This window comes from Adiantum capillus-veneris, chromosome 14, assembly GCF_014529385.1.
Source record: "Adiantum capillus-veneris isolate H3 chromosome 14, ASM1452938v2, whole genome shotgun sequence".
NCBI classification, from domain to species: Eukaryota; Viridiplantae; Streptophyta; class Polypodiopsida; order Polypodiales; family Pteridaceae; genus Adiantum; species Adiantum capillus-veneris.
This window is the reverse complement of record NC_140944.1, coordinates 115357143-115369391: the sequence shown is the minus strand read 5'-3', so window position 1 is coordinate 115369391 and position 12249 is coordinate 115357143. Positions and strand designations below refer to the sequence as shown.

Sequence of the window (12249 nt, the reverse complement as noted above, 5' to 3'; positions counted from 1 at the left end):
ATGATATTTGAAATGAAAGACATACTTGAAAACTGGAAATGGTATTTGTAGATTCAGATCATTAGCTCTTCGATAACGAGTACAGAGTACACTAGGCTTAAGCTCAGATGATTACAGGAGTAATGATTACAAGGGTGAATCTAGAACCTCAGAGCTCGTAAACCAAAAATGTTTAGAAAGCCAAAAGCCTGGTTACAATGTAGCGGGTCCTATTTATAGCTCTTAGGAGTTACTGTAGTAACTGCCTGCGGTAATTACTGCAAGTGTAGTTGTTCCCGCTTCTCACTAGTCGGCCTTTTAAGGGACAATTCCCGCCTATTGGGACTGTCCTCACCGTCTACATCAACATGCAAAGTATGCTCAAAGATATGAATATATTTACATTTGAAAGTAGAGCGAGAAATGTTTTCTACATTTCAAAGAACAAGTAGAATGTATCAAAATTTATGTGTTTTGGATGATGGCTTTCCATGTCCTACATTGAACAATATTCCATGCATGTGTAGCTTTCTCTGTGTATTGAGAAGGGACAAAGTACTTCATTACCATTCTTTGAACCTTTTTCCAAGTTCATGGTTGTTTGTTGCACAAGGAAGCTATAGTTATAATCATATGCCGTTCCATTTTAAAACAATTCGTTTTTGTGTTTGAGGTTGCAAGTCTTTAGTAGATCTGAAATATTATAAAATTTTGTATCAAACCTTCACAATCATCTATTTGTTTGTTTTTTGCCAATTTCTTGTACTTGTGAATATATTCCAATTATGTCATTTACAACCTTGAACATTTGGCCACCAATAAATCTTCACTATATAAACAAACAGATAATGAGCTACAAGCACAATACGAAATCCTTTAGCAGAAGGAAAGAAGGCGGCTAACTCGTTTGTAAGTTTGGAACAGAGCTCAAAGTAAGTTTGGAGCAGGAACGAGCTCTTTCTCTTGCATTGGTGAAACAAGTCATTGCCTTGGATAAGGCGCTCCTCTAGAAACTTGACGACCAAACCCCGGGTAGCAGTCATTGGCCCACCTCGTAGGAGACAAATTGACGACGAGAGAGCCCTAGCGCACTCTCAACCTGACAGTGGAGAGACCAAATGTACAAAGGCCCTAACCATAAGCCTAAGAAGTAGGTTTTGCGAGCTCCTTGCCCCCATTCAGTATTTTTGTATCCAAGGCTCTTTTAATCTTTTCTTGTAAAAGCTTCTTTCTTTGATGCAATTTCCTGCCCTTTTATGGGGTAGGGAATGGACCCCATTCCTCATAATACCTGCGACCCCTTGGCAACTGAACCCCTTGGCAACTGACGGAGGCCGGGAGCCATTGGGGAGCAGGTATTATGGAGGAACGGATACTTAGTGTCCATTCTTGACCATCAAGGGTCCAGGGGAGGGGGGCCCACAGAGGCAACATGATTTGTTGAGGGAGGAGGATCAGGTGCACTCGGTCAGCAGGCTCTGATCAGTCGTAGTGTTCACCTGACAGCGCAGAGCTCAGATTACTAGAGAATCTGCATTACGCATGCTGAGGTGCCAGCACCTCATCACTTTCCTTGTGCTGACGTGCTGCAGTTTGATTGCAGCTGGTTGGAGGACTTTCCGGATGCTGAGGTGTAGAAATTCCACCTGCTGAGGTGGCACATGATGCTGAAGATCAATGCTGAAGATCAAGCCGACGACGGCGTTTTTTCCTTACGCAGACTGAGCTGGCTGCCATCCGTCAGCTGCAGCTCCCAATTCCACCAGGGAAAGCTAGCCGCTTGGACAGCTATGATATACCGCCCTTCAACCACGGACCTCGACGGAAAAATAACTATCGAAGAATTACTGCATCTACATCATGCTCCAGAGGTGGTCGGCACCATGAAAAGAGTACATTCCATGTCACAAAGAACTAACATAAGAGGTTAATGTGCACATTGAAACCATTAGCCCATTATAATAATGTAGTTTCCTCTTATCATAATAGCTGTACAGTAAACTATTTAGCGTACAACACTTACGCGGATGGGGAACTCTTGCCACCGAGCTCCAAACCAACCTTTATGGCATACTTACTGCTACTGTTGTTAGAAAAAAATCTGCAAGAATTCAGAAAAATCTCCCAGATGATAGTGTTGGGCTTTAAGGGCATGCTCTCAATGAAATCCTCTGCCTCTTGCAGCAGAAAAGCCCGTCCGAGCAAATCCACCATGCACCCACCGTGCTCCACAGATGGCGTTATGTTGTACTTCCTGCCCATAGACGCATAGATAGCACAGCCCTCATCTACAAGGCCTGCATGGCCACATGCACTGAGAACACTAGTAAGCGTAATATCGTCCGGTGTGTGGCCTTCTTGTTGCATCTGTTTAAGCAAGTTCAAGGCCTCTTTGCCAAGCCCATGGTGCGCATACATAGCAATGATGGCATTCCATACAACCAAATCTTTCACATGGGCCTGATCAAAAACCCAAACGGCCTCTTCCACTGTTACACACCTGCTGTACATTCTAATAAGAGCCGTCGCCACAACTACATTTGCCTCAAGTCCAGCCTCAATCAAGCAATGGTGAGCCATTTGACCAATCCTTAAGCCCTTCAAGCTTGCGCATGCAGTGAGAACACTCGCATATGTAAATTCATTAGGCATCAACCCTTCCAACAGCATGTGTTGGAAAAGCTGAAGCACCTCCCGGGGATGCTGACCATTAGCAACAATAATGGCAGTCCAAGAAACCACATCTCGACATTGCAATTTGTTGAATAGTACACATGCACTACTCTGACAGCCACATTTTCCATACATATCGATCAAGGTATTCATAACAACAAGCTCTGACAAATACCCGAGACCTACAGCATTGGCATGAATCATGTTGCCCTCTTCTAAACAACTCTGATCAACACACGCGCCAAGAATGCTAGCAAAGGTCACCTTGTCCAGTTCCAATCCCTCGTTTACCATGTGATGAAAAAGGATAAGGGCTGCATTTTGATCTCCATCTTCAACAAGCACAGTTATCATGGCATTCCACAAGACGACATCATAGTGTTCCATTTTGTGGAACACCACTCCGGAATCTTCAGCACTTCTACATTTTCCATACATATTAACAAGGGCGGTTCCTACAACAATGTTGGAATCAAAGCCATAGACGATGATGCATGCATGGATGTATCGACCCTGCGCCAGCCCACTATGACTTGTGCAAGTACCCAAGACAGTGCTAAAGGTAAACTCATTCGGCTCCGCACCCTTGAGTTGCATTTGAGAAAAGAGTTTGTAAGCTTCGTTGAAGCAGCCTTGGTGCACGTATGCGGCAATGAGAATGGTCCAAGAAAACACATTAGGTTGATCCAAGCGGTCGAACAGGAAACGGGCGTCATTGAGAGCTCCACACTTGCCATACATCTCAATGAGGAAATTGCAGAGGAAGGTGAGGTGCTCATACCCATTGACGGAGATGTGCTCGTGAATGAACTGCCCAGCACGGAGAGAATCAGCATTGACGCAGCTCTTGAGGAGGACAGCATAGGTCTGGGGGTCTGGATCAAAGCTCTGGCGATCGAGGAGATGCAGAGCGTCTCTGAGGAGGTGCAAATTCTCCTTCGATTGTTGCGGATGAAGTTGATGTTTCAGGGTCCGTCTGCGTGATGGAGAAGAAGGCGGTGGGAATGTGGAATACTGGCTCGTTGTCCCGCCTAGTTTCTCTACATTGCCAATCAGAGGCGCCACAAGAGGCGCGGCCGCTGCCATTTGCTCATCCCCGTCCTCGCCACGGCGGGAACTGTTCTCGCCATCGCAGCATTCTCATCAGTCCGCTGATGCTACCCGTTCCGCCTGTCATAAATATCTTGCTAGCTCGCTTATTGGCACTGCCGTTAAGGCAGGGTCTAAGGGGAGGAAATTTGTCCCCATGGCCATAGGGACTTTGGCCAATAAAAATATGGCATGAGAGGTTTATTTTTTGAGGTGGATGGCATGCAGAGAAATTGCTATTTTTTGTTGGGACACGACGGCTTCAGTACTAACAGTGTTTTTTGGGGCTGTTGCTTCACTTCTGTAGTGCGTGCTCTCTCTCTCTATCTCTCTCTCTCTCTCACTCACTCACTTTTTTTTTGTAAATCTACTTTGATTAATTTACAAGTGGGAAACCTCAAAGCGAGGAAAACCCACAAAAAGAAAGCACGGAGCACTATGAGGCTCTGAAGGCTAGAAACAATCAAAATAAATCTTGTAGGTATCAAGAGTGATGTCTCTAGCGTCATGGGCAAAATGCAGTGCTTAATCAAGAGATAATTTGAAATAGGGAAAGGGGTCAACAAGAGTGCCGTGGAACATTAAGGAGTTCCTATGATGCCAGATGGCCCACATAGTCCAAAATCTGACCCAGGTGAAGAACACCGCAAATTGAGATTGTGGTGATCGAAGCATCCCAAAAAGCCAAAATCGTCTGTGAAAAGAGCCGGAAGGAAAACGCAGCCGAAGAGCAGTCGACACTTGTCGAATGAAGGCTCTGGAGTGACGACAACACCACAGTAAGTGTGGCACGGTCTCGTCAGCTTCAAGGCATCTGGGGCAGCGGGAAGGCGCAATATGCCAAGTATGCAACACGCTGCCAACTGGTAGAGCTCCCACCAAGGCACCGCCACGTTCCTTCAAAGGCAGATGACTTTGCCAAATTCTCTCTCTCTCTCTCTCACACACACACATACACACACACACACAACCGTGATGCGCAAGGATTGGTATCTACAAAAGCTGACACAGTTTCGATACAAATTCCAAGTATGTGGCGAGGCACAATTGTGGGATAGGATAATTTAGTTAATAATTTTGCTGCGTTGCGGCTTACTTGAGGCTGCTCGCCCTGTGCTCTCCAAAGTGCAACTACAGACCTTAGCTTTCAATGTGACGGTGTGCTATTAGCCTATTACTTTTGTTGTGCATAGATTTGAAAGTTGTGTCCTCGGGTCTCTCTTGTATGGTAGAGAAACTTTTTCTTTGGGCCTAGTTAGAAGGATTAATGTGATGATAGTACTACTCATGGATTTCAGTTTATTGAAAAGATATAAGACTTAAGTACATGTTTGACTACAATTGGAGAAAGCCCTTCTTTGTGTGTTTGGGCTAAGTCATATTATGTTTTCCCTCTCGGGGTTCTTAGTATTTTAGTGGGGCCTTGAATGCTGGATTTCTGTAGAAGTTAGTGTCAATTATCTGAATCTTGGTAGGTCCAGGAGTGACTGCTGATGTGTTAACATACCAGTTCTGAGCATTGTGTGAATCAATGAATTAACCATACTTGATTCAATGTAGACATGAACATTGACCAGTTTTCATTCAATTTTACACGGGCCAAATGAAGAAGACAAAAGTTGCTCGACCATTCCATGATGTTGCCTAGAATCTCAACTTATAGACTTGTATTTAAGTTATGAGCATTTTATGAAGTTGAGGTCTGGATTTAATTAACAACCCTTAGTAATCTGAGTCTATTTCTGGTTGTTGGGAGATGCACATTGGTACTCCAACTTCAAGTGGTTGTGGTCTTTGACATTGAATGTAATGTTTTTGGATTGATCATTCTGCGCAGACTGCAGATATTGTCATACTTTTTGATAGCGACTGGAATCCCCAGGTTAGTTTATGCATTCATAGATTATGTTAAGTTTCCATCTCGAACGTGTTTTTTTTTTCCGGGGGGGGGGGAGGTTTTGTCATATGTTTTGTGATGTCCACTGTTGACAACTCATTGTAGAAGTAATTGTGTTTGATTTGTGAGCCGTTTTTTGTTTTATGGTAATTACATGGACTATGCTTGTATCTAGAACTTGGTTTGAAAGTCTAGAAGACATGATCATGTACGTGCTGGAGCAACGTTATGGCGTTATTATCTATAAAGCAAGAGTTGGTGGTGTGCAAGACAATTATGAAGTCAGCACATGTTGAAAGTTTGAGTTGAACTTTGTGTTTTCCCAGTCAAAGAGAGGATATACATGTCAGAATAAGTCAACACAATGAAACCACGTTGATAACGGTGTGCTCATTTTAGCTGCGGAAGGTGGGGTTGCAATCAAGGTTTAACATTGATGGTTGGTCTTGCCTGGATTCATCTAGCGACATATAAAGTATAAAGAGAGTTGGTGGTACCAACAAACCTTTTGACGTATACAGCATAGAGAGAGTTGGTGGTACCAGCCGAGCTTTTGCCAACGATCCAAGGTTGGAGCCATTACTGCAGCATGAGGTTCCTTATAAACCTGCATATATTTATTCATTGTGGGTTTTGGAGCCATTACTGTGGCATGCAGCTCTACTTAGAAACACTGATAGTTTCGTTTCCTTTCTGTACGTTGGAAACGTGACATAATGAGGAGGTAGCTTAGTGCATAATGTGGCTTCCTCATTCCATTGTCATCTGCTTGCATGACATATTTGTTATATACCTATTTTTGCCCATTGAGGCCTGTTTTTTGTGGATGAACTTCAAAAGGGGTCATAGATTGAGGATTGTTTCTATAGCTTTTCCTTCAATCTCCAGAATATGTTTTGGCTTTTGAGACCTGTAATTTTCGAGCCAACGCAACTTGGCAAGATCCCAGAACTCGTAGTGCTTTGTACTTGTTGAAGGCTATTATACATCGAACTGGGTTCAATTCCTGCCCCCGATATTGATTTCTCTTTGATTACAGCCGAACGTAGAAGCTTATACGGTATTACTTGGCCTAGCAATTTCTTTGCTTGCAGTACCATTCTTGCAGCCAAATTATGCTCGAGAAAACTGCATGCCACTTTGGACAGTACGGTTTGTGAAATGGTGGACTTTGTATAGTCTTCAAGACTTTGCAACAACACCAGTAGCAAGTGACCTTAAGGGCATGATATACCTTGCATGGTGGTATTGGGCCTTAGGTGCTGAAGTTGGTGAGGATGTTTTTTTTGGATACAACATACGATTGGTGATAGTCACTTTGATTGAAGGTGCTACCATACAAGCTCACCAAGTGTCAAGGGGTATTGTATGGTTTTCTCCTCTTTCTGTGGGAAGGGGGGCATGGATGGGACCCTACTCTTTTGCCAGTCTTGGGTTACATATTCCATATGGGCAATGCAGGTGTGGAGCAAGTTGATAATTATTGAAGTGCTCATTTGGATTACAACGAGAATTCAAATGCTTCAAGCGACTAATAAATTCTCTCACGGATTCCCCTTCCTCTCGTTGGGCTTTTTGGAGCTGACATGCTACACCCCAAAGCACTCCCTCTCGTATGTACTCTTTCAAGTACAGTCTCCTAAGAGTAGGGTAACTCGTTTTCTCTTCCACCCTTAGGATTCTATACCAATCCCTAGCCTTCCCACTCAAGGCAAGGCTTAAAGCATTACTCTTATGCAAGTCATTGTGTGTGCCTAAGGAATCGCATATTTGTTCAAATACTTCAATATGCTTCCTCACATCCTTGTCTCCACTAAATTTTTGTGTGAGCTTGGCTATTTGTACTACCTTACTTCTAGGCTTTCTATCAGACGTGTTACGCATATTTTCAGCAATAGATCGATCGATAGCTTGAGGAAATGTTGCCAAGTCACCCAAGTGAGCAATTATAGTGGGGACAGTGCTCTTGGTATTGCATGCGGAATGGGGGTTGGCATCGGGTTAGGCATATGCGTGATCCTCTGTGTCCCAATCTGGGTACGATGTTGTTCCATGCGGTGGCCCAAAGTTCACATGTGTGGCCTTGGGCATAGCAGACATGGGATGTGACATGCTAATGCTAGCTGGTATGGTCTCATTGAAATAAGGGCTTGGATGTTGTGGTCGTGGAGCATAAGTTGTTGAAACAATGAAAGGGGTAGGAGCTACATGAGCACGAGGGCTCATAGGTGCATATGAATGATACACACTTATAGGTATTGTTGTAGGCATTGGGCCACCATGTAGCGGTGCTTTATTAATAAATGAGGTCCATGGCGTGTTTTTTGTCATACCCATCACTGGGGTAGGCATGGTAGTCATGGTGTCATAAAGAGAAAGATGAGCTAAACTTAGAAAGGTAAAGCTATTGCTCGTGGGCTCGGATTGTACTGAGACCCCTGGTAAAACAACATGTGGAGGATCCATCGGGCTTACCGAGGGAGTCTTCATTTGTGATAAAATTGGCTGCTTAGCCTTCCCTGTATCCAAGAATCTCATGAGACCCGTTGAGGCATGTGGATCCATTTGTTCTGCATCTCCAGCTCAATAACCCTATGGATGACATCACAAACTCTTTATTGTTGCTCCTCTATGCTAGTAGCACCCGTTGTGGATTGTAGGACATCTAACCAACCTACGTGATAGGTGTGACCTATGTATGGTCGGTTAAAGTCTCCATTTGCAGTTCATACTCCCAGTTTTTATTTAGAAATGCTCCATCTAGGATTGAGGTGTTAGGGGTGTCCGTTGAACTAGATGCAATGTGGCTCTCTATGCGTTGGCCCTTAGTCGTTGCTAATTCAAGAGCACTCGATTGCTTGACTAGCATGGATGTTGACATAGGGGCCTTCACCTTTAGCTCTCTCCGTTGCTCTGCCTTGTGTAGTCTCTTAATTTCTTTTTCCCTAGCTGCAATGATACATCGCTCAATCTTTTGCACTTTGGCAAGGCTTCTACCATAAGGTAATGTAACCTCGGAGAGGAATAGCTCTGAAGAGTCAGGGAATGGAGTGAATAGAGTATTCACATGCACACTCTCCACCAAGAGCATGGGGTCTACATTGGTCATGAATGGTAAATTTACTTCCCCATCCCCTTCATTTACATCGCTAGCTCTATGTTCGGAGCGAGTGGCTCTATTCAAAGTCTCTTTCAAGCGGCTAAATAATGTTGGCCAGGATCGTGGGCCCATGGCATGCATGTCTTGGGTTGAACTATCGGGATTGGGCGTTGGGTAACCTTCCATGATGTCATAGTCAAAGGAAGAGTCACTAGATGCAATATGTGGGTTCTGAGTGGTACTACCTTGGGCGTTGAGGGCCTAGAGCCTAATGTGGAGGAATAATGGGTGATCGCATAAACGGAGACACTCTCTATGTGATCGTCCTCTTGGACGTGACCAGAGCGTAGGTGCATGTGACCTCAACACCCTAGAAGTGTTGGTGAGTGCCCGTGAAGGCCGCTCACCTAGTTTTTTAGGTGTTTGCAACCCAAATTTACTCTCAATATTTATTTATTTTTTGTCCTTTTCCTAACCAAGCCACGGAATATGGTGTGTGATAGCTCAAAACAAGCGTTTTAGTTAGAGGGACCCATCGTGCTTTACAGCCCCCGATTCGGTTACTTAAAGCCTTCGGAACCCTAAAAACACACTTTTTTAAGTTGAGAAGAAGGCTAGAATTAGTAACTTCAAGGGGGTAAGTGTGAAGGGAAGGGATAAGACTGAGGACTGAGGCCTTCGCCTAGGCCTAGGCTTGGGAAATGATCTCGACCCCTTCCTTTTAATAAAGATTTTTTATTGCGGCCCTATATGCATACTTGATCAATGCATAGGAAAACTTAACGATGTGCAAGAGGAGGGTATAAGCAATATGCTTATTGGCATTCGATGTGAAGTTTTCTTTATCAAGACACCGGCAAGGCCAGACTAGACAAGGGCAGGACCGAGCTAGGCAGTGTGGAAAGGGAGTCCAACTAGGGCAAAGGGACAGGGGCTATGCTATATAGTGGGTGGTTGGGTGGTGGACTCCTAGGTTCTAGTTCCCCTTGTCTAACATTGGTATCAAGAGCTTGGTTCTTTTTTGGAAAAGGCACAACCGTGGGGGAGGGGAGCCACACAACCTTGCATGAGCAAGTTGCATGTCGGGGTCACCAAGTCATGGAACACTCTCCTGTGAGGAGGACGACAGGCAAGCAGTCCGTGGGCAACCCCCCTTGCAAGGAGGAGCCGCCGAGGCGGACCTACATCAACAGCGCCACTCACAGGCTCTACAACTGCGCACCGAGCGGGGGAGCACTTTATGACACTGGGCCGAAGCCCCTAGCTCATCACAGTGGCGGCCATGGCGTATTCACTTGCTCGCGCGCTGCTTTGAGCGGCCATAGCCGCTATGTGAAGCTTATTTCCCACTACACAGGCGCCCAACCCCCTTGGGGGTTAGTGGCCACATCCAATTTTCAACACTAAGGGACGGTACCCAAAGTGGGGTACCCCCTCCCCTTCCTCGTGTGCGTATTCGGCAAGGCCCGAAGAGGTGTGGCATAGCATCGACGTGGCCGACACAAACTTCGAGCCAAATTCTCTGCGCATTGCCGGCAAAAACTCAGAGATTTAAGAAAACCATTCCAACGGGAGTTCAAAGTACAATTAATTTGCAAAATCAATTAACGATTGCAAGTCTAATTGATTCGGCTACCAAGGACTTGTGGAATTCCCTATACGACGGACAATTCGAATCGATTTCCACCAGGATACTATCAATTTTGACAGGATTAGCAAGGCTATTACACTTTGCGAGTGCTCTCAATCTCGGGTATTTTTTCTGACTACTCCTTGCACCGCACTATGTCGCCATGGATTTGGATATCAATATGACATTCGATTTTGAGCAAAGTATGCCTCGATTTTGAGCAAAGTATGCATGATCCTGCCAATGATGGCCCGCGGCTGGATCCTCTCAAGGAGAGTACCCGCGACGCTACGGCAGGTGATGACACTTACGAATTGCTCGATATTCAAGAATTTCGTGCACTTCAAACACGCATGACAGTCATGGATGAAAAATTTAAAGCTTTAAATGCAACCCGGGGGATTCACTCTATATACAAAATGGGACGCCACCTGCGAGCGGACAACTTTGATAAAACCCCTATATACGACTCATATTATGGAATATGACCCCCCTTTCTACGCGTATACAACAATCAATGCAAAAAACTATCATATCCCTATCTTACATATAAAATTTAGGTCTCACATGATCTAACTGAGTAAAACTATTCAAAGAGCTTGTATCATAGTGACTGGAAACATCCTAAGAAACCGCTTTTGTTGATAACAACATGTACCCTCAATGTGTTTTAGTTTGACTTTCAAACTATGTGCCCGTTCAGCCTGCACTCTAGCTACTCGTCTAATTTTGACCCATCTAAATTACACAAAAAACATGGTTATAAAGTTGTGCTAGGTTCTCCGTGTAAATTTGCATCTATACAATGAGTCTTTATAGCTTTCATCCCTCAACAAATGAACCATAATCACAAAACAAGAAATTGATACAAAGTAGTGTCACTTCTTGCATGTATCTTTGTAGTTATTGACTCACAAGTTTGAGGGCAGACTCTTTTGGGAAGCCATGATTTTGAAACACAAAACTTCGCCTCATTTCCCCCTTTTCTCACTTCTCCCCTCCTCCCCCAAATATGATACCCCCCCCCTTACTTTTAATCTTGGGAGATTAATTATTGGGGGCCTACCCCTAACTTATACGCTTATGTAACTTGTAAAAAAAAAACCCTCCCTTGCACTTACGTGGTGCGGTAAGTTTTCCATGGTGAATCCCCTGGGAAATGCAAATGTTACTAAACTATCCACATTAGTCATTCAATTAATGCAACGACAGTCCAAGGGTCCTGCTGACATGCACATGCATGAGCACGTTGCTACACAAGGGCAAGGCCCAAATGCTAATACGTTGCATACTCTCACTGCAGAAGAGGTGGATGAATTGTTGAAAAACACCAAACCAGCGATTTTAAAGGAGAAGACCGAGACCGCAATAACGATGCAGTGATTATCTTTCTCATCAAGTGGGATGGAATTCACGCCTTACGATGTACTCCGGACGTAGTCAGAGCTCTGCAAACGAGCTTAACTCTAGAAGGCAAGGCCTACAAATGGTGGATGTCTCTCAAGGAGAAGAACATCATACCATAGAGTTGGGCAGCTTTTGAAGCTATGTTTAGCAAAGAATTTTTGCCTACAAATGAGGCATATCGAAATTGGATGGCTTGGGACACATGTTCCATGCGCCAATACCCATCATTGCTTGAATATATCTCTCACTATCGGGATGTTATCCTCAAATTGGAAGGCTTAGATAACTTTCAACAAGTAAGGGGGTTTGTAAGAGGTGTGACACCAGAGCTTAAGAAGTATGTCAAGACCCAAGATCCTAAAACACTTGAGGAAGCCATAGTGAAAGCACATATTCATGATGACCTAGATGAAAAGAAAGCACATAATAGTTACGTGCTTGCTAATACACATGGTAATACACGCACTCAGTATG

The 12249-nt window shown here is 44.3% G+C and overlaps 1 protein-coding gene across 1 annotated transcript; it reads right to left on the bottom strand.

Moving 5' to 3' along the window:
• Positions 1-779: 779 nt before the first annotated feature.
• On the bottom strand, positions 780-3865 carry LOC147442981 (pentatricopeptide repeat-containing protein At1g11290, chloroplastic-like). The gene has a single exon (XM_086528941.1). It carries the CDS (start codon positions 3736-3738, stop codon positions 1999-2001), a length of 1740 nt encoding a protein of 579 aa, XP_086385067.1. The 5' UTR covers positions 3739-3865; the 3' UTR covers positions 780-1998.
• Positions 3866-12249: the final 8384 nt, after the last annotated feature.

Bases quoted from the DNA above. Each gene is read 5' to 3' on its own strand.
- LOC147442981 (XM_086528941.1), bottom strand. From the start codon at position 3,738: ATGGCAGCGGCCGCGCCTCTTGTGGCGCCTCTGATTGGCAATGTAGAG.